Source organism: Onychomys torridus, chromosome 8 (assembly GCF_903995425.1).
Source record: "Onychomys torridus chromosome 8, mOncTor1.1, whole genome shotgun sequence".
NCBI lineage: Eukaryota > Metazoa > Chordata > Mammalia > Rodentia > Cricetidae > Onychomys > Onychomys torridus.
The window spans coordinates 4,248,719-4,269,372 of record NC_050450.1 but is presented as its reverse complement, the minus strand read 5'-3'; the positions used below and the strand labels follow the sequence as shown (position 1 = coordinate 4,269,372).

The window sequence follows — 20,654 nt, the reverse complement described above, 5'->3', positions numbered from 1 at the left end:
CTGCTGACTCCCCATGGGAGACCTCAATTTGGGGGATGTGGGGTGGCTTGGGAAAGAGGACTGGGGAGTGGAGAAGGTAGGAGGGGGGTGTCTGTGCATGTGGAGTGAGTAGAAAATTTCTTAATAAACAAAAATGAAAAAAAAAAGATGTGCACTACCATAAAAAACAAACAAACAAACAAACAAACAACAACAAAACCAATCTGACCCTCACTTGGGAACAGGGATTGAAATCCCATCAATCCCTGATGTCCCTGTATATAGAATCCCACCAATCCCTGAGGTCCCTGAGCTGTAGATGTAACTGTCTTGTTAAATAAGAAACACAGAGCTAATTGCAGAGTTAAAAGCCAAGAGGTCAGAGCAGTAGCTAAGAGCGGAAAACCTTACCCTTCACTGCTGCTCTGTCTTTTCTCTCTGCCCGAGAGCTACTTCCTATGTCCTGTCTTTTATATAGACTTTCTGTTCTGCTTTCTCATTGGTTGTAAACCCAGCCACATGACCTCCTTGTCACTGACTGTCTGTACAGACCTCCAGGTCTTCTGTGGTTGGTATTGAGATTAAAGGTGTGTGTCGCTATGCTGGCTATATCCTTGAACACACAGAGATCCTGCCTAGCTCTGCCTCCCAAGTGCTGGGATTAAAGGCATGCACCACCACGGCTCAGCTTCTGCTGTGGCTTGCTCTGACCCCAAGACAACTTTATTAATATACAAATAAAATCACATTTCAGTACAAATAAATTATCACTATACTGAGCACAGAATCCCACCAATACTAGCACTTCATCAAGAAAGCTCATATAAGGGTGAGATCTCAACAATTATTGTAGCGGACTCCAAAGGTGAGAGCAAGCTCCTGCACTGGACAGGATGGCGGGTTCCTGTCCGGCCACCACTCTGCAGCACTGGCTCCGCCCAGCTTGACATCTGGTGAGGCTGGGGTTTCAGGTGGAGAGATATTCAGACACACATTACTGAAATATCTGATACACAGTTTTCAAAGAGAAGCTAGAAACCAGTGGTAGATAGACTAAGTGTAGTACATACACACTGTTAAAAGAAACTGAAGACTTTCTCAGTTAAGAGTTCTTCTGCTTAGCTGGGCATAGTGGCACTCAGGAGGCAGAGGCAGGCAGATCTCTATGAGTTCAAGGCCAGCCTGGCCTACACAGTGAATTCCAGAGCTATCAGGGCCATTGTGGGGGGGGAGAGTGAGAGAGAGAGAGAGAGAGAGAGAGAGAGAGAGAGAGAGAGAGAGAGAACCTGTCTCAAACAAACAAACAAACAAACAACAAACACACACACAAAGTTGCTCAGTGTGAGAATGCAAACAACCTTTTTGCTTAAAAAGACATACCTGAAATATGTCTAAAATGGATTTCATTCCTACAGGGCCAGTTTAAGATACTGTGAGAGGCACTACTGTATATGGTTTAAAAATCATTACATTTTATATGTGTATAAACCTTTCAAAGAATCTTTTTTTTTTTTTCTCTTTTAAACAAGTAAGGAAAAGAAACTCGGTTTCTTTGAACTCAAGATATCACACCCACCACCCCCATTTTGGAAACGCCACTCAGCCACACAATGAAGCTTGACTTTAAAATAAAATGTCCAAAGAAATGCAGATAACAAAATTGTTATTAGTTAAGAGTAACCTGGACCATAGGATATTAATTACATTATTTGCTTTTCTGCTTTCCCCAATGACTCTCTCGGACTGCTTGCTTGCTTGCTATCTGGAGTGTAATTAAGTATTCAGTTGCTGTGAACCTTCAGAGGAAATAAAAAAAAAAATGTCATATGTACTAGGGATACACTAAAAAGAAAACATTGAGTTAAGGGTGCTTTGACAATACCGTATCGATCGATCGTATTACAGGTGATTTACATGCTTGGTTGTTCTTGACAGCCCGGCTACAGTTTGTTCCCAACACTCTAGCGCTCTGGGTCGGTGTGTAGAGGACCATGTCCTCCTGACAGTCGCCGGCATGGAAAGAATAAACAAAAACAAAAACAAAACAAAACAAAACACAAAAAACCAAGCTCCTAGGTGCGTGCTACGCTGTAGGTGAGGTATCCATACCGTGTGCCTGCCTCAGACACACTGGCCGTGATGTCACGACCTTCGATGGCGGTTGCATCCGGTTTGGGTTGGTTGCCCTGGAGACGGATACACAGAAGAACGGATCCTAGTGCAGGCCCGGAGGTGGCGGAGGTCCTGTTATCTGCGGCCCAGCTGCGCCTGGCGGCCCAGCTACACCATGAGTCAGCGGCAGGTGCTGCAAGGTATGGTCAGGGCGGGCGGGCACTCGGGAGGGTTGGTGCCGCGGGCCTCCGGACGGCTCCACCGGGTCTCTCTCCTCAGTGTTCGAACAGTACCAGAAAGCCCGGACGCAATTCGTGCAGATGGTGGCGGAGCTGGCGACCAGACCCCAAAACATCGAGACGCTGCAGAATGCAGGTGAGCCTGCACCCCAAGCCTTGCCCGCCTTCCTCAGCTCGTGCCCTGCTGGCTCTTACGGTCGGCCTCGCCTAACTTGAGCTGTCCCTAATTTCTCACGCCCTCCGACCTGCCACCTCACACTTAATTCACCCTTGAATTTTTATCCCCTGAGCCCTGGCCCTCTCAGTCAGTCTCTGACACCTGTACCTCTGCCCCTCAGGTGTTGTCCTTTTGGGTCCCTTGCCTGATGAAGTGTTTTATGGTTTTGTTTTGTGCCCGGGGAACCAGAGGGGACATCTCCAAGTTCCTCCTGTACAATCTCAGTCCTCTTAGGGGGTCTTAGTGAATGAGGCCAAGAGGGTGAAAGGGCTTGGTGTTTTTATTTCCATTTTCACTGAAATCAGGCAGGTTGTCAGGTTGATTCAAAGCTGTATGAACTGCCTGGAAGTCGTTTTGCATAGATGTTAATCTACCCTAATCAGACCCACTTTACCCAGGAGCCCTGTGCATGCCTATGTCCTAGTCCCTGCCAGGCACTCCTGTGGTTGATAGAGGTATGTCTTCCTCACATAGGAATCTGAACCCTGCCATTTCTGCAAGACTGGCTGTTAGCAACCCCATAGCATGGGGATCACAGGCACCTGCCACCATGCCCTGTCTTTTTGTGGGTGCTGGGGACCCAAACCAGGTCTTTCTCAGGCTTACTCAGTAAGCTGTCTCTTTGCTCCCTCTTGCCACCTTTTGACCTTCTTAGGCTTCCTTACAATAGAGAAATTACAGATTCAGTAGTGCTTTTGGTCTTATTTAGGGAAAAAGGAATGTTAAGTTCCTAGATCTGAAGTAGGTAAAGACCTGGTTTTGTAAAATCCTTATGCAGCTCTAGTTCTCCTCCTTAGATTGAGAAAGAGTGGGAGCAGTGAGGCAGGGGAAGAGGGAGGTAAGCAGAGGGAGAGAGAGCGAAGGAGGGGACAGAGAGAGGAAGAGGGATCTGGAGAAAGGAGAGGGAGAAGAGGAAGAGGGTGAAGAGGGGAGGGACTGGGAGTGTCACTTGCCAGATCAAACATGAACCACTAACCGAACCCTGAGATTGCTCTCACTATTTTGTCCTAAAAAAACCCTTCTGTTTATAAGGATAACTTTTTTTAAAATGATTTATTCTTTTTGTTTTTTTCATTTTACATACCAACGACAGTTCCCCCTGCTCCTCCCCCTCACCCCTACCACCATCTATTCCTCAGAAAGGGGAGTCAACAAAGCCTGGCATATCAAGCAAAGGCAGGACCAAGCCCCTCCCCACCTCATCAAGGCTGAGCAAGGTGTCCCATCTTAGGGAATGGGCTCCAAAAAGCCAGTTCATGCACCAGGGATCAATCCTGGTCCCATTGCCAGGGGCCCCACAAACAGACCCAGCTGCACAACTGTTGCCCACATTCAGAGGGCTTAGTTCGGTCCCATGTAGTTGTTAGTCTAGAATCTGTGAGCTCCCACTAGCTCTGGTCAGCTGTCTCTGTGGATTTCCCCATCATGATCTTGACTCCCCACCTTGCTCATTTAATCCCTCCTCCCTCTCTTCCACTGGACTCCGAGAGATCCGCCCAGTGTTTAGCTGTAGATCTCTACATCTGCTTCCATCAGTTACTGGATGAGGGTTCTATGATGACAATTAGTGTAATCATCAATCTGATTACAGGACAAAGCCAGTTCAGGAACCCTCTCCACTATTGCTAAAAGTCTTAGCTGGGGTCATCTTTGTGGGTTCCTGGGAGTTTCCCTGGCACCAGGTTTCTCCCTAACCTCATGATGGCTCCCCTATCAAGATATCTCTGCCATTGCTCTTCCTCTCCGACCCTCCCCCAACTCAACCATTCTCAATGATTTAATTTTATTTCATGTGCATTGGTGTTTTGCCTGCATGTGTAACTGAATGTGGACGTTGGATCCCCTGGAACTGGAATTATAGATAGCTGTGAGCTGCCATGTGGGTGCTGGGACTTGAACCCTGGTCCTCTGGAAGAGCAGCCAGTGCTCTTAACCACTGAGCCATCTCTCCAGCCTCCTTAAAATATCTTTAAAACTAACTTACACACCCCTGTACCTTTCTGGTCCTTCTTTTGTTCCTGGGATTTTGGTGTTTTTTTCTCAGATGTTTTCATTGGTAGAGGAGGTGAGAAAAATATTTAGAATTGAGAAAGGATTTTTTTTATATATTTTTAAAAAATTTTGATATAAGTATAGATTCATGTGCCCTTTACCATTCATTTAACTTCCTCTAGTGTCATATGTCAAAATTTTATTATTACAATTATGATGCTGATATTGTCAGAAATTTATTAATTTCATCCACATTTCCCCAGTCATACTATCTTCCGTGTATTTTATTCTAACTAATTTTATCTCATTCGTACTCACCATCCTTATACTCAGGATGCATCACACTCAGATCAGCATGCAGGACTCTTACATTGTTCTTTGCATTCACTCCTACTATCTCCTTCTGCCCCCAACTCTGGTCAACACTAAACTAGTACCAATTCATAAGATGTTGTCATTAAAAAAATTGATTGTGTTGGGGCTTGAGAGACGGCTCAGCCATGAAAAGCTTGTACTGCTCTTTCTGAGGACTGGAGTTTGATTCCCAGCACCACATCAAAGGGCTCACAACCACCCATTACTCTAGCTCCAGGAGATGTATGTGTATGTGCACAGGTGAGTTGTTGGTTGTTTGTTTTTTACTCTTTTGGGGGGCCTGCCACCCAACTCCCAAATAAATCACACATAGAGGCTTATTCTTATTTATGAATGTCTGGCCTTAGCTTGCCTTGTTGCTTGCCAGATTTTCTTAACTTTAAATTATCCTGTCAACCTTTTGCCTCTAGGCTTTTATCTTTATCCGATATACCTTTCTTTGTTTCTTACTCCATGTCTGGCTGTGTAGCTTGGTGGCTGGGTGGCTGGGTGGCTTGCCCCTAGAGTCCTCTTCCTTCATCTCTCATTCCTTCCTCTTCTCCTCCAAGAGTTCTCCCTCTATATATTCTCTCTTCCTGTCAGCTCTGCCTATCCTTTCTCCTACCTTGCTATTGGTCATCCAGTTCTTTATTGGACCATCAGGTATTTTAGACAGGCACAGTAACACAACTTCACAGAGTTAAAAATGCAACATAAACAAAAGTAACACACCTTAAAATAATATTCTACACAGGTGTATGTGTTGGCCCAAAGTGTTGACATGGAGTTGATTCTCTTTACTTAAATAAAAATTGTAACTTATGGTTATTTTGTGGGGATGTGGTGATGTTTATGTTTTGTGTGTGTGTGTGTGTGTGTGTGTGTGTGTGTGTGTGTGAATACAGGTGTGCATATGCTACAGTGTGAGTGTGCCACAGCATACATGTGGAGATCAGAGGAAATTTTAAGAGTTGACAATCGCTGTGGCAGGCTTGATCAGGATTTTTTTTTTCCCTTTTTTTTTTTTTTTGAGAAACATGGGAGACTTTGGACTAAAAAAAGCAGTTGAATTCTGTTAAGTGGGACTTAATGGGCCATCCTCACAGGATCTTGGAAGACAGTAGTACTGAGAACAGTGTGGAATATGTAGGCCCAAATCAAGAGGTTTCAAAGGGGAACAATAGCAAGTGGGCTAGAGACTATTTTTGTGGTATCTTGGCAAAGAATGTGGCTGCTATTTGTCCTTTTCCCAAGAGTCTGCCTGAGGCTACCTTGAAGCATTTTGGACTAGTTGTTTGACAGAGGAGTTTCAAAGCAGCCTGATCTTGAGTCTGTCATGTGGTTATTAGTAATCACTTTTAGGCAGATCTGCAATGAAGAAGAGCAAGTGGGGCAAAGAGAAATGAAGAATGTATAGTTTGAGGAGAAAAGGAACACGAGGAAATTTAAACCAGGAGTCCTGGTTTGTCCTGAAAGAGATAAGGAGAAATGGAATAAAGGGAAATAGAGTAAAGGAGTGAGGCCCTCAGGGCGAGACCCCACCCAGCTGACCGTGCAATTTGTGAAAAGAACAGGTTTACAAAGTACCTGTTCTTAAAGAGCAAAGGAAAGCTGATGGCATTAAAGGATTGACCAGGCTCCATCCAAGGAGCCAAAGGACTTGGCCTCATCAGCTACCTGGTTAAAAAAGGATATAGGAATAAAGTGTTTGTGAATCTTCCTTCATGGTTAAGAAAAGCGGCTGAGGCCAGGAATTATTTTATTTTGAGAAATCTCTGTTCAGTTCCATAGCCAATTATTATTGGGCTTTTGTGGGTTTTTTTTTTTAATATATTGTAGATATTGGCCTTGGTGAAGGCTCTTCACTCAGTAAAGTTGACTTTGTTGTACAGAAACTTTTTAATTTCGTGAGGTCCCATTGTTAAGTGTTCTTTTTCTATTTTTATTTTTAAATGAAGTAGAATTACATCACTTTCTTCTCTCTCTTTCATCCCTATAGCCCCTTCCAGGAACCTCTTCCTTGAACTCTCCCATGTTCTTCCCAAGTAGCTTCTTTTTCTTTGATTATTATTATTACGTGTATCTATGTATGTGTTTCTCAAAAATATATAAATACAACCTGCTGAGTCTGTTTTTGTTGTTTGTGTGTATGTGGTTTCAGGGCTGACAACTCTGCATGGGACAACAAATAATGGAAGAGGATAATTTTTCTCTCAGCAGTCATTAGTTGTCTTGTCTAGGAGTGGGACCCTTCAAAATTTTCCCTCTTCTGTATTTACATATCTATTGATATTATAATTTTTAATTTTTATGGTCTTGTTTAAGCATCCATTTCTAAGAGAGACTGTTGCACAGCAGACCTCCTGGTATTTAGGTTCTTGCAGTCTCTCCACAACCTTTTCTACAACATTCCCAAGCTATAGATTCAGGAGCCATAATGTAGATGTATCAGTTGAGTTTATGCTCCCCATGATCTGTTGGTCTTGGCATTGTGTCTAATTGAGATTTTCTGTGATGATCTCTATTTGCTGTAAACAGAGTATGGTGGTTTGAATAGGAGTGGCCCCCATAGGCTCATGTGTTTGAATGCTTGGCCATAGAGAGTGGCACTGTTAGGAGGTATGCCCTTGTTGGAGGAAATGTATCATTGTGAAGGTAGACTTTGAGGTCTCAGATGCTTAAGCTGGGCCTAGTGTGGCATTCACTTCTGCTGTCTGCAGATCAAGATGTAGAACTCTTAGTTACTCTGCAGCATTATGTCTGCCTGCATGCTTGCATGATGATAATAGACTGAACCTCTGAACTGTAAACCAGTCCCAATTAAATGCTTTCTTTTATAAGAGTTGCTTTGGTCATGGTGTCTCTTCAGAGCAATCGAAACCCTAACTAAGGTAGAATGGCACTGGTTGTTCGGTGGAAGAGTCACGAGCCACGGTTACCAGAGTTAGAATGGGCTTTTATAGAGAGAAGAAGGGATAGTGTTGGCCTGCAGCGGCCATGCTGATGGATGTGAGTGCTGGATGTATCAGTGATGAAAGAGTCACGAGCCATGGATACCTTTCTAGAGCTTTATTGGAAGAGAGAGGGGGGGAGGGAGAGAGAGAGAGAGAGAGAGAGAGAGAGAGAGAGAGAGAGAGAGAAGAGAGAAAGACCAAGAAACCGTGCAGAGTGGGGAGAATATGGAAGGAGAGAGAGGAGAGAGTGTGGAAAGAGAGAACACAGAGAGAGCATGCCCACTTTTTAGGCTGGGACACTGTTGCAGGGTGGTGATGTAATTAAGGACATAGTCCTTACAGATAGGACAAGAGAAGCCAGGCCTGACAGAAAGAGAGGCACACACACACACACACACACACACACACACACACACATAGATGGAGATAGATAGATAGATAGATGGATAGATAGATAGATAGATAGATAGATAGATAGATAGATAGATAGAAGGAACATGGTGCCACCCTATAAAGGCCAGGATGCATCTGCGAACACAGGCCCACACACAGAGATGACTAAGTGTCCTGCCAGGTATGCATGATCATAGGGCATGGTTGGAATTCCTATCAGAAAGGCTTCTTTGATGAGAGGTGGTAGGTACATTTACCTGTGAGCATAAGGATAATATTTAGAATGTAGTAGGAATTATGCTGGTCTTGCAAAGTAGAGGTTGTGGATGCTCTTCTAAGAGCCATGACCTCACTAGCTTGGGGAAGTTGGCTGGGTTTCCAGTACCACGCATGACTTCCCTCCAGTTGAGTGGACCTTAAGTCCAGTTAGACAGCTGTTGGTTACCACTACCATGTGAGTGCCACTCATTGCACCTTTATGGTCCACAGGTGTTGCAGCTGAGTAGGACTGTTTAATTGCTTCCCTACCTTAGCAGCTTGCATAGCATTCCCTGGAATAGTATAGTTTCTGGAGTTGCATAGTATCATGGAAGCTAGACCTCAGGAAAGATGCTTTCAAATCAGATCTCAAGTGTCCAGTGTCTGTAGCAATAGGGACCCACTCTCAACCCTGAGAGGCAACCAAGGCCTGCATAAGTAGACTCTACTGCTTTTGGAGTCACTAGGATTATTCTGACCAACCACTTGGAAACATGTTTCTTGTGCTTGGTACTGAGACTTTTTTGATCTATGGTTCTTGTGGGAAGCATTGTTTGCCCAACTGTCTTAGTTCACACACACACACACACACACACACACACACACACACACACACACACACGTATTGTGTACAAATTTAGGTAAATATAAAATAGTATGATTCTCTGGGGCTTTATCAAACAACCTTGGTGTCATTTTTTCCTTGTTCCCCCTCTGTCTTTATGGACACCCCCTTTTTCCACTTCCTATCACCTATATCCTGCTAGTCTCATATCAACCCTCTCCCACCATCCCTTCTTATTTTTCTGGTCTCTGTGGCTACTCCATGTATACTCACATCTCAGGATTTGTAGTTAGGAACCACTGATGAGCAAGAACATGCAGTCTTTGTCATCCTGGGTCTGGGTTACCTACTTAATATATTTTTAGGTCCAATTATTTACCTGAAAATTTCACGATTTCACTTTCTTTACAGTTGAATAGCATTACACTGTGTATAAATACCACATTTTTATTACCTATTCATCTAATGAAGGACAGCTAGCTTGTTTCCATTTCCTTGCTACTGTGAGCATGCTGAGCAAGCATCTGTGGAACAGGATGTTGAGTGCTTTGGGTACCTGCCAAGAAGCAGTAGAGCTGGGTCATGTGATAGACTTATTTTTAGCTTTTTGAGGATTCTCCATTTTGATTTGCAGAGTGACTGCATCAATTTGCATTTCCACCAACAATGAATAAGGTCTCTCCTTTCCCCACAACCACACTGGCACTTGTTTTCAGTTGGGTTTTTTTTTTTTTTTTTTGATATTAGCCATTCTGAGCAGGGTGAGATGAAATCTGAAAGTTGCTTTAATTTGCATTTCCTTAATTGCTAAGTGGTCTGAGTGTCACAATGAGCAAAGCTTGAGCAAAAGACCTCAAAACTCACCTCCACAGGGACACAGTTCCAACAAGGCCACACCTACTTCAACAGGGTCACATCTCTTAATAGTGCCACTTCTTTTTGGGGACCATTTTCTTTCAAACCACCACATCCCACTGCCTGGCCCCCAAAAGCTTGTAGCCATATCATAATGCAAAAATGCATTTAGTCCAACTTCAGAAGTCTCCATAGCCTATAACAGCTTCAACAATGTGGTCCAAAGTTCAAAGTCTCTTCTGAGATTCATGCAATCTCTTAACTGTAATCCCCTATAAAATTATAATAAAAAACAGATCATATACTTCCAACATACATTGGCACAGGATATACATTACCCTTCTAAAATGTTGGGAAGGGAGCATAGTGAGGAAATACTGGACCAAAGAAAGACTGAAAACCAGCTGGGCAAACTCCAAACTCGGCATGTCCATGTCTGATGTCAAAGAGTTCTTCAAATCTCCAGTTCCTTTCAGTTTTGTTGACTGCAACACAGTTCTTTCTGTTGGGCGGGTCCATTCTCTGTTGGCAGCTCTCCTTGGCAGGTGTCCCATGGCTCTGGCATCTCCAGCATCTTGGGCTTCAACTTCACAGCTTGACACATTGGCCTCTCTAGGCCTTCATTAAGAGAAACCCAAAACATGTCTGGCCTCAGCAGCTTTTCTTAGGTACAGAGGCAAATTCCATAATCTGTTTCTTCTATCCAGAACCATGTGGCCAAAGCTGCCAAATTCTTCTGCTTGCTGGGGCTGGAACATGGCTGCCCTCATTCAATTACATCTTTACCAGCTTTCTGTTTTTGATTGCTACCTTCACTGCCTAAGCTTGGCTGACCTTGAACTTACTCTTTGACCAGGATGGCCTCAAACTCAGAGATTCATCAGCCTTTGCCTTCTGCATGCTGGGATAAAAGTGTGTACCAAAACACCTGGCTCTAAGCTTTTCTTTAATTCCTTTTCACAAGTTGGGAACTTAGCTGGGTAGGATCTTGCCCTGAGATCACCACTCCCTTTATTCCCTTTCTTAATGTGTTTACTTCCTTGAATACAGGGCTTTACTCCATTCTACTTCCTGATGTCCCCTTTCTCCTCAAAATTTACATTTTGTGATTTTCCCTGCTCAGCTTGCTCATTTTCATTATAAATTTTCATTAAAGTTATAATTAATAACTGCATGACAGAGTCCATACGAGGCTGTCTTGAGATTCCTCTGCCAATAGAAGAAATCCAAAATTCTCCAGTTTAGCTTCAGGCAGATTTTTCAGATGAGGGCAAAAAGCAGCCACATTTTTTACCAAAATATCACTTATATTTAGCTCTTCTATTTTGTTCCACTGGTCTTCATGTCTGTTTCTGTGCCAGTACCATACTGTTTTTTTATTACTCTAGCTCTGTAATATATCTGGAAGTTTTCAATAGCAATCTCTAGTATTCTTACTCAGGATTGTTTTGGCTATCCAGGGTCTTTTCTGTTTTCAAATGAATTTCAGAATAGGTTTTTTTTCTCGGTTTGTAAGTAATGTATTTTGGTTGAGATTGCATTGAATTTAAGTGTTTTTTTTTTTTTTTTTTTTTTTTTTTTTTTTTTTTGTAGAATGGTCCTTTTTTTTCCTTCTCTCCTTTTTAAAAATTTATTATATTTGTGTTTTAATTTTACACATCAGCCATGGGTTCCCCTGTCCTCCCCCACTGCCTGGATGCCTCACAAACAGTTCAAACTATTCAATTGTCTCACTTATCCAGAGGGCCTGATCCAGCTGGGGGCTCCACAGCCTTTGGTTCATAATTCATGTGCTTCCATTCATTTGGCTATTTGTCCCTGTGCTTTTCCAGTCTTGGTCTCAACAATTCATACTCTTACAGTCCCTCCTCTTTCTGACAATTGGACTCCTTTGGCCTGGCTGAGGATCTCTGCATCCACTTCCATCAGTTATTGGATGAGAGTTCCAGCACGACTGTTAGGGTGTTTGGCCATCTGATCACCAGACTAGGTCAGATCAGGCTTTCTCTCGACCATTGCCAGCAGTCTACAGAGGATGTATCATTGTGGATTTCTGGGGACCTCTCCAGCACTCTGCCTATTCCTGTTCTCATGTGGTCTTCATTTATCATGGTCTGTTATTCCTTCTTCTCCCTTTCTGTTCCTGATCCAGGTGGGATCTTCTGTTCCCCTAAGCTTTCTTTCCCTCGAACCTTGCCCTTCATTATTCCTACTGTCGTCCAGGTTGTTCATGTAGATCTCATCCATTTCTCTGTCATTGGGTGATCCCTGTGTCTTTCCTAGGGTCCCGTTTTCTAGGTAGCCCTCCCTGGAATTGTGTAGCAGTCTAGTCATCTTTGTTTTATATCTAGTATCCTCCTATGAGTGAGTACATACCATGTTTGTCCTTCTGAGTCTGGGTTACCTCACTCAGGATGATTTTTTCTAGATCCAGAATGGTCCCTTTTACAACCTTGAATTCTGCTAATTCATGAGTATAAGATTCCTTTCCATTTTCTCTTTTCTTTTCTTTTCTTGTCTTTTTTCTTTTCTTTTCTTTCTTTTTTTTTTTTAAATTTGAGACAGGGTTTCTCTGTGTTGTCTTGGTGCCTGTCTTGGAACTCGCTTTGTAGACCAGGCTGGCCTCAAACTTACAGAGATTCACCTGGCTCTGCCTTCTGAGTGCTGGGATTAAAGGCATGTGCCACCACCGCCTGGCTGCCTTTCCATTTTCTAGTGTCTTTCTCCATCTTTTTCTTCAGAACAATGATTTTATATATTATGACAATGATTTTGGTGATAGACCTATTATGTTTTCAATTCTATGATGAGCATTATGAAATCCTATTATACATCATACTTCTTTATCTCAGTGAGTTTATTTGTAGATAATGCCTTTCAAGAATATGAGACCCTTGCAAAATGGCCCTCTAGCTTCCCTCAACTCTGGGATTGATCTTGATAAAATGTGTAATAAACTGTTAATTCTATTGGACTAAGGGACAAGAATAAATGGAAGATTTCACTGAATAGGAGGGACCTCAAATGAACCTGGGAATATACAAGTTACAAAGACTGGAGCAGGTGACCCCTATCCTGACCACTAAGATCTGGAAATTTCACTATACATACTTCAATCTTTTTTTGTATTCTCCACGATGGTGCATGCCATTATCCAACATAGTTGTTTACTTTCTGAATAAGACATAAAAATTCTTATCTAACTTCATAGCATTTACAAATTTTATGTTAATTTCTACATTTTATGTTTTTGGTAATTTTCTACATATTTTGATCATATTCACCCTTCCTTCCCCAACTTTTCCTAGATTTATCCCACTTCCCTTCTCTCCAAACTTTGTCTTTTTCCCATATAAAGGCGTGTGTCTCCGTACTGGCTATATCCTTGAACACAGAGATCTGCCTAGCTCTGCCTCCCAAGTGCTGGGATTAAAGGCGTGCACCACCACCACCCAGCTTCTGCTATGGCTTGCTCTGACCCATTTTCTAGCCACCATTTTAGGCTCTGTATCTAGTGGCTGTCTGTTCTCTGACCCCAGATAAATTTATTAGGGTGCACACTATTTTGGGGAACACAATACCACCACAGATGATGTTTATACTATTACACCAGTAGGTATGTCTTATCAGACCAATTATTATTTAGTTCACAGGGTTATCATCTGGATAAGATTTGATGATTACTTTCCTCCTGCATTAGTATATACAGCCCTTCAGTACTATGACAGCTAGCCAATAGGGATGGAGCTTCCAAGTGAGAACTAGATTGATTTCTCCATGTTCTATGACTCAAGTATGTGTAGTATTCAGCAGTAAAGTTTTATTATCAAGCTCTGAAGGGTAATAAACAGCATTGCCAATATCCTGTAATGTCTAGGGTATCATTGGGACTGAACTGGTCAACAACTCCATGAAAAAGAACCCATTCCTGGGATTAGGCTTTTTTCTTAGTCTCTGGTGTCTATTACCCCATTATAAGGTAACTCCATTTAAATTATTTGTGTGTGTATATAGAGAAATGTTTTAAGAAGGTTCTATAGCACTAGGTTTCCATATGATGTTTTTGAAGTTTTTAGTGTTATTTATCCCTCACACTTCTCCTCTTCTACTCTGCTTCTCCATCTCTCACTCCAATTTATTTATTTATTTTCTATAATTCTCCTTTAGCTCTTTATTACATTCTATATTCTGTCTCTTGAAAGCCCTTCCCTAAGGACCCTTAGTAATTCCTGACTTCTATCGGTATTCTGGAAAAAATACAGATATCTAAACCATCAAAGCTAATGTTCACAAATGAGTGAAAACATTCAATATTTGTTTTTCTGGGTCTGGGTCACCTCACTAAGAGTGATTGCTTCCCACTCCATTTACCTGCAAATTTTTTAATTTCAGTTTTTAATAGTTAATATTCCATTATATAAATATACCACATTTTCATCATCTATTCATCAATTGATAGATATAGAGGCTGTCTCCATTTTCTGGCTATTGTGATTAGAGGAACAATGAACATGTGTGCACAAATATCTTTGTAGTAAGAAGATATAGAGTTCTTTGGGTATATACCCAAAAGTAGTTTAGACTGATCATGTGGGCAGCTCTATTCTCAGCTTTTTGGGGAAACTCTGTATTGATTTTCATAGTGACTGTATCAGTTTTCACTTCTTATTAGCAGTGAACAAGAGTTTCTCTTTCCCTGTATCAATGTCAGCATTTGTCATTGTTTGTTTTTAGAATTTAGCTATTCTGACTGAGGGAAAAGGAACTCTCTACTTAGTTTAAATTTGCATTTCCCTGATGGCTTAGGATGTTGAATATTTAAAAAATGTTTGCTAGACAGTTGTATTTTATCTTCTGAGAACTCTGTTTAGTTCCATGCCCCATATTTTAATTGGATTGTTTCCTTGATGTTTAACTCTTTGAGTTCATTATATATTCTAGATACTAACCCCCCGTCCAATATATAGCTGGTGAAGGTTTTTCCCTCCGAAGGTTTCATTTTCACTTAAGTGGTGCTGTCTTTTGATGTACAGAAATATTTTAGTTTCATGAGGTCCCATTTATTGTTGATGTTAATGCCCATGCCATCAGTGTCCTGTTCAGAAAGTCCTTTCCTGTGTTTGTGAGTTCAAGTGAATTCCCTCCTTTCTCCTCTAGCAGATTTAAGGTATTTAATCTTATGTTAAGATTCTTGATCCATTTGTAATTGAGTTTTTTCAGAGTGAGAGATTAGGATAGTTTCATTCTTCACATGCAGCTAACTAGTTTTTACCAGCAGCACTTGATAAAGATGCTGTCTTGAAGGTTTCTCTAGTTCTTCTTGGAGATCACTTTTAGCATTTTCATCTAGCCCATCTCCAGTCCTTTGTAACTGAACCAACCTGCATAACATCTCTCTACCATGGACCCAAAGCAGCCTCACTTTCATTCTCCTTCCTGTCCCCCATTTCTGTCATTCTACCTTACCCTTCATCTTGCTTCAGCCTTCTCACAGGAGCCCCTTTTCCCATTCCATCGCAATTCCATGGGAACTCTGCCTCTTGGTGGAGACTGAGGGTCTCCCTGGTTCTTCCTCATTTCCCCTTTCAGCCTTTCTTTCTAGTTTATCTCTATTTTCCAACCACAAAGCAACTGTCAACTAGGGATCCCACAGCTACCACACTTGACTGGGATGCAGGAATCTCACAGCTACCACACTTGACTGGGATGCAGAAATCTCACAGCTATCACACTTGACTGGGATGCAGTAATCTCACAGCTACCACACTTGACTGGGATGCAGGAATCCCACAGCTACCACACTTGACTGGGATGCAGGAATCCCACAGCTACCACACTTGACTGGGATGCAGGAATCCCACAGCTACCACACTTGACTGGGATGCAGGAATCCCACAGCTACCACACTTGACTGGGATGCATGGATCCCACAGCTACCACACTTGGCTAGGACCCAGATTGGCCAACGGCAGTCAAAGAACAGAATACCAATCCAACAAAGATGAACTCAGGTATCTACACCAAGAAACACCCCAATCACCAGAACTCCAGATGCCTACATCTCAGCATAAAAACACAAACCATGAACAACCAAAATGATGTACCTCCTCTAAAAGCCAAGAACCCAATTATGTTAGGTCCTAAGAAAAGAAATTTAGCTGAAGAGCAAGACAAGGACTTCAGAACAGCAGTTATGAATATGTTAAAGACTTAAAGAAGATGTGAATAAATGCTTTAATAAAGATGAAGACACAAACAGTTGAATGAAATGATGAAATATTTCAAGAACTGAAAGAAGAATTTAACAAAAAACCAGAATCACTAAAGAAAACTTAAACTGAAATAAAACTGGAAGTGAAAAACTCATGTTGTCAAATAAAAATCTCAAAGGTGAGCCTTACTAAGAGATAATAAGACCTGAAAGAGAGAATGTCAGGTCCTGAAGACAAGCCAGAATATAAATATAAATATAAATATAAATATAAATATAAATATAAAACAAATATAATGCCTGAGTGATGTTAAAGAAAACACAAACATGAGGCTGATAGAAATGACAAGGATAAACCAGAATTTTAGAATAGAATTCAATGAAGAGATAGAAACATTGGTGAGCACTCAAGATGAAATGCAGATGGAATTAGAAAACACTACAACTCAGCAAGACAATGCAAAGGAAAGCCTTACAAGTAGAATGTGTCAAGTATAAGAGAGAACATCACTATAACCCCAGCAGACTACAAACCACACCAGGTAGAAAAACAGGTGAGTGACTGGTCTCTCGTCTGGACTGCTCCAAAGTCCAGGCCCTAACTAAACCCCAGGCCACATTCCATGATCCCCCTCCCATCCTAGCACAAGCAAGGCAGCTGGACCTGCCTCCACCTCTGGTGGAGCTTTACTGCTCTGGTGCAGTCCCCGCCAGCCTGCAGGCAGGTAAGATATCTGCCTCCAGGCTGCACACCCATACCCACCCACTGGATGTGGTCCTGCCAAGGCCCACTCCAACACCCAACACTAAGCACCAGAACACCCTCCCTGTGGCCAGCCCTCTCCCACAAACCCAGCAGACTACATAGAAACAGGTTCAAAACACAACACCTGGCACAACAGGCAAAGGCACAAGTCACACCAGTGGAAGACAAGATGAGTGGACACTGCTCTAAGAACACATTCAACAACAGAAAGAGCAATATGGCACCACCAACCACCAGAACCCAGTGATCCTACAACAGCAAAGCCTGAACATCCCAATGCAGTTGAAACACAAAAAAATGAACTTAAAATTACTTTATGAAGATGATAGAGGCTCTTATAGAAGAAATGAAAAATTCCCTTAAAGAAGTGAAGGAAAAGAGAAATAAAAAATTGGAAGAAATAAATACATCCCTTAAAGAAAGCAAAGGCCAAGAAAAGAAGAAACAGGTGAAGGAAACAATTCAAGACTTGAAAACTGGCAGACTCCCTGGTGCCTGTGATGAAGTCTTTTTGGTTTCTGCAGCAACAGTGCTGAGTGAAGTGTAAACTTACTTCAGGTTTTCTCTGCAAGGTTTTCTGGAACCATCAAGAGGTAGGATGTCTGTAACACTGAATACAGATGTGGGGGATATCAAAATAGAAGTTTTCTGTGAGAGGGCACCCCAAACATGTGAGAATTTCTTGGCTCTTTGTGCCAGTAATTACTACACCAGCTGTGTATTTCATAGGAACATCAAGGGTTTCATGGTTCAAACGTGAGATCCAACAGGCCCTGGGAGGGGAGGCAGCAGTATCTGGGGCAAGAAGTTTGAGGATGAATACAGTGACCATCTGAAGCACAACATCATAGGTGTTGTATCTGTGGCTAATAATGGCCCAAACACCAATGGATCTCAGGTCTTCATCACCTATGGCAAGCAGCCGAACCTGGACATGAAATACAGAGTATTTGGAAAGGTCATAGATGGTCTGGAGACTTTGGATGAATTGGAGAAGTTACCAGTAAATAAGAAGACATACAGACCTCTTAATGATGTACACATTAAGGACATAACTATTCATGCCAACCCATTTGCTCAGTAGCTCTAAGAGACCTGGACAGACACTTGGCAAACTCTTCACTGGAACATACCCGTTGTGGTTTATTCAGTTCTGGTTCTGTCAGAGACTGTGGTCCTTCTGTTGTTGACTAAAATGATGTCCATCTGGGAGACCTGTAGCATTCACCCCCAGTTGTGAGCATATTCTGTTCCACTGCTGTTGTTCAATATGTGTAATTTAAATACAACAAAGCAATGCCTTAGTTTTATAACATGTCAGTGTCCATTTTTAAATGCTGATCTCAGGTGCAGGCATTTTTTTGAGCACCCAAATCCCATACCATGACCATGCTAATCTGTATCCTAGAAGTAGTGTTTTTCCTTCACAATTCACTGCAGATAGGAGGAAAGCTGGCCTGTTAAGGTAGCACATGCCTCTAAGTCCAGCTGTACTACAAAGCAAATCCTGACTGAAGAAAGGACAGAAGAGAGCCCTGCTAAGGATATGGTCTAGGAAGGCCAGCCAGTCTACCCTCTCCTGTCTGGGGGAGGTTGGGTGTTTTGTTTCTTCTGTTTGGGTGGTTCTGAAGTAATGTTGGTAGGTTGCCAAAAAAGTCAGTGCTTACCAGAATAGATTAATAGCTTCTTAGAACTCCATTAATTAGTGTTAAAACTCTGAAGTTTTAAGCCTTAATATAACAATAGCATATGAGAGAAAGAAATCTGAAGCATTTTTTCATTTTTTTATATACCTTACTTAAATCATTTTTTAAAAATCCAAACATTTGCTATGAAACACAGGTGGTTGATTATGGTCAGCAGTTACTGTAAAGCAAGTTACTTTAAATAAAGGAATAGTAAAAAGTTAAAAAAAAAAGACTTGAAAACTGAAATAGAATCAATAAAGAAAACACAAAGAGAATGCTGGAAATGAAAAAAAAAAACTGGGTAGAGAACAGGAACTAGAAATGCAAACATTACCAACAGAATACAAGAGATGGAAGAGATAATCTCAGGCATTGAAGATACAATGGAGGAAATAGATTCATCAGTCAAAGAAAATGTTAAATCCAAAAGATTCTTAGCACAAAACATCTAGGAAATCTGGGACACCATAAAAAGGCCAACCCTAAGAATAATAGGGACAGAAGAAGGAGAAGAATTCTAGCTCAATGGCACAGAAAACATATTCAACAAAATCATAGAAGAAAACTTTCCCAACCTAAGAAGGACTTGCCTATAAAGGTATAAGAAGCTTACAGAACACCAAAAAGACTAGACTGAAAAAAGTTCCCTCATCACGTAATAATCAAAACACTAAACATACAGAATAAAGAAAGAATATTAAGAGCTTCAAAGGAAAAAAGCCACGTAACACATAAAGGCAGACCTAGCAGAATTATACCTGACTTATCAATGGAGACTCTAAAAGTCCTGGGCAGATGTTGTATAGACACTAAGAGACCAGGGATGCCAGCCCAGATTACTATACCAAGCAAAACTTTTAGTGACATAGATGGAGAAAACAAAATATTTCACAATGAAATCAGAGATTTAAACAATACCTATCCACAAACCCATCACTACAGAAAGTACTAGAAGGTAAACTCCAACCTAAAGAACTCAGTTATATGGTTTCCTGAATCTGTGAGAATGACCCTTGAGCATCTGGCGCCTCACTGGTTATTCTTGAAAGCGGGCGAACCCGGCCATGGTCTCCACTGGCTACAGTTGGCCCCCATCTCAGGCCCAAATTTCCAGCCACCTCCCACATCTGCAGCTTGAGATATTTTTCACGATGGGACTACCACCTTCAGGTGCGTCCTGGGGCTGTGTGAAACCAGCATGTTCTTTGTGCCTGATGGGATCCGCAGGCCTCCAGGAGGTCTTAGCTCCAGATCACGTTTATTTTTTTAATTTTTTGTTTTTGCCTCTCTGCTGCAGACATGGGAAATAAGGCTTCCAACTCAATCAGCCCTAATTCTCCCTTAGGCTGTCTTCTTGAGGTTTTACTTAAAGATTCCTAAGCTTATCCATCTCTGTACTGAGAGATGGCCCAAGTATGCTTTAAAAAATAACAAAAAATCCCAATCTTTTATGGGAGTTATCTAATTCTGGCCAGCGAACAGGCAAATGGAAAGAGTTGCTCTTTATCTTAGCTTTCTCTCTCTCAATAAAGCTTTAGAAAGGTTAAAAAAAAAAAGAACTCAGTTGTAGCCACAAAAACACAGGCAATTGATAGTCTCACAGCAAACCCTAAGAAGGTAAACACATGTACACCACCATCACCACTACCAAAAAGGTGGTAACAAAAAGTAACAGGAATTAATAATCGCTGGTCAATAACATCTCTTAATATCAATGGATTGAATTTAACAAAAAAAGACAGGCTAACAGAATGGATATGAAAACAGGATTCATTCTTCTGCTGCATACAAGAAATATACCTCTACTTCAAAGACAGACACTACCTCAGAGTAAAAGGTTGGGAAAAGACTTCCCAATCAAATGGACCTAAGAAGTAAGCTGGTGTAGCTATCCTAAATATCTAACAAAATAGACTTCAAACTAAAATTAATCAAAAGAGATGGAGGACATTTCATATTCATCAAAGGAAAAATCCATGAAGATGAAGTTTCAATTCTGAACATCTATGCCCCAAATACAAGGGCACCCACATATATAAAAGAAACATTACTAAAGCTTAAAGCACACATC

General features: G+C 41.6%; 1 protein-coding gene and 1 pseudogene across 2 annotated transcripts in view; both read left to right on the top strand.

Moving 5' to 3' along the window:
* Nucleotides 1–2,087: 2,087 nt before the first annotated feature.
* LOC118589788 (sperm-associated antigen 6) overlaps nucleotides 2,088–20,654 on the top strand; it is a 176,581-nt gene continuing 158,014 nt past the window's right edge. For both annotated transcript variants that reach the window (XM_036197364.1, XM_036197363.1), the window contains exons 1-2: nucleotides 2,088–2,291; nucleotides 2,371–2,466. In XM_036197364.1, coding sequence (XP_036053257.1) covers nucleotides 2,267–2,291; nucleotides 2,371–2,466 — 121 coding nt within the window. In that variant the 5' untranslated portion in view covers nucleotides 2,088–2,266. The remainder of the gene's footprint in view (nucleotides 2,292–2,370; nucleotides 2,467–20,654) is intronic.
* On the top strand, nucleotides 17,333–18,238 carry LOC118589790 (annotated as a pseudogene).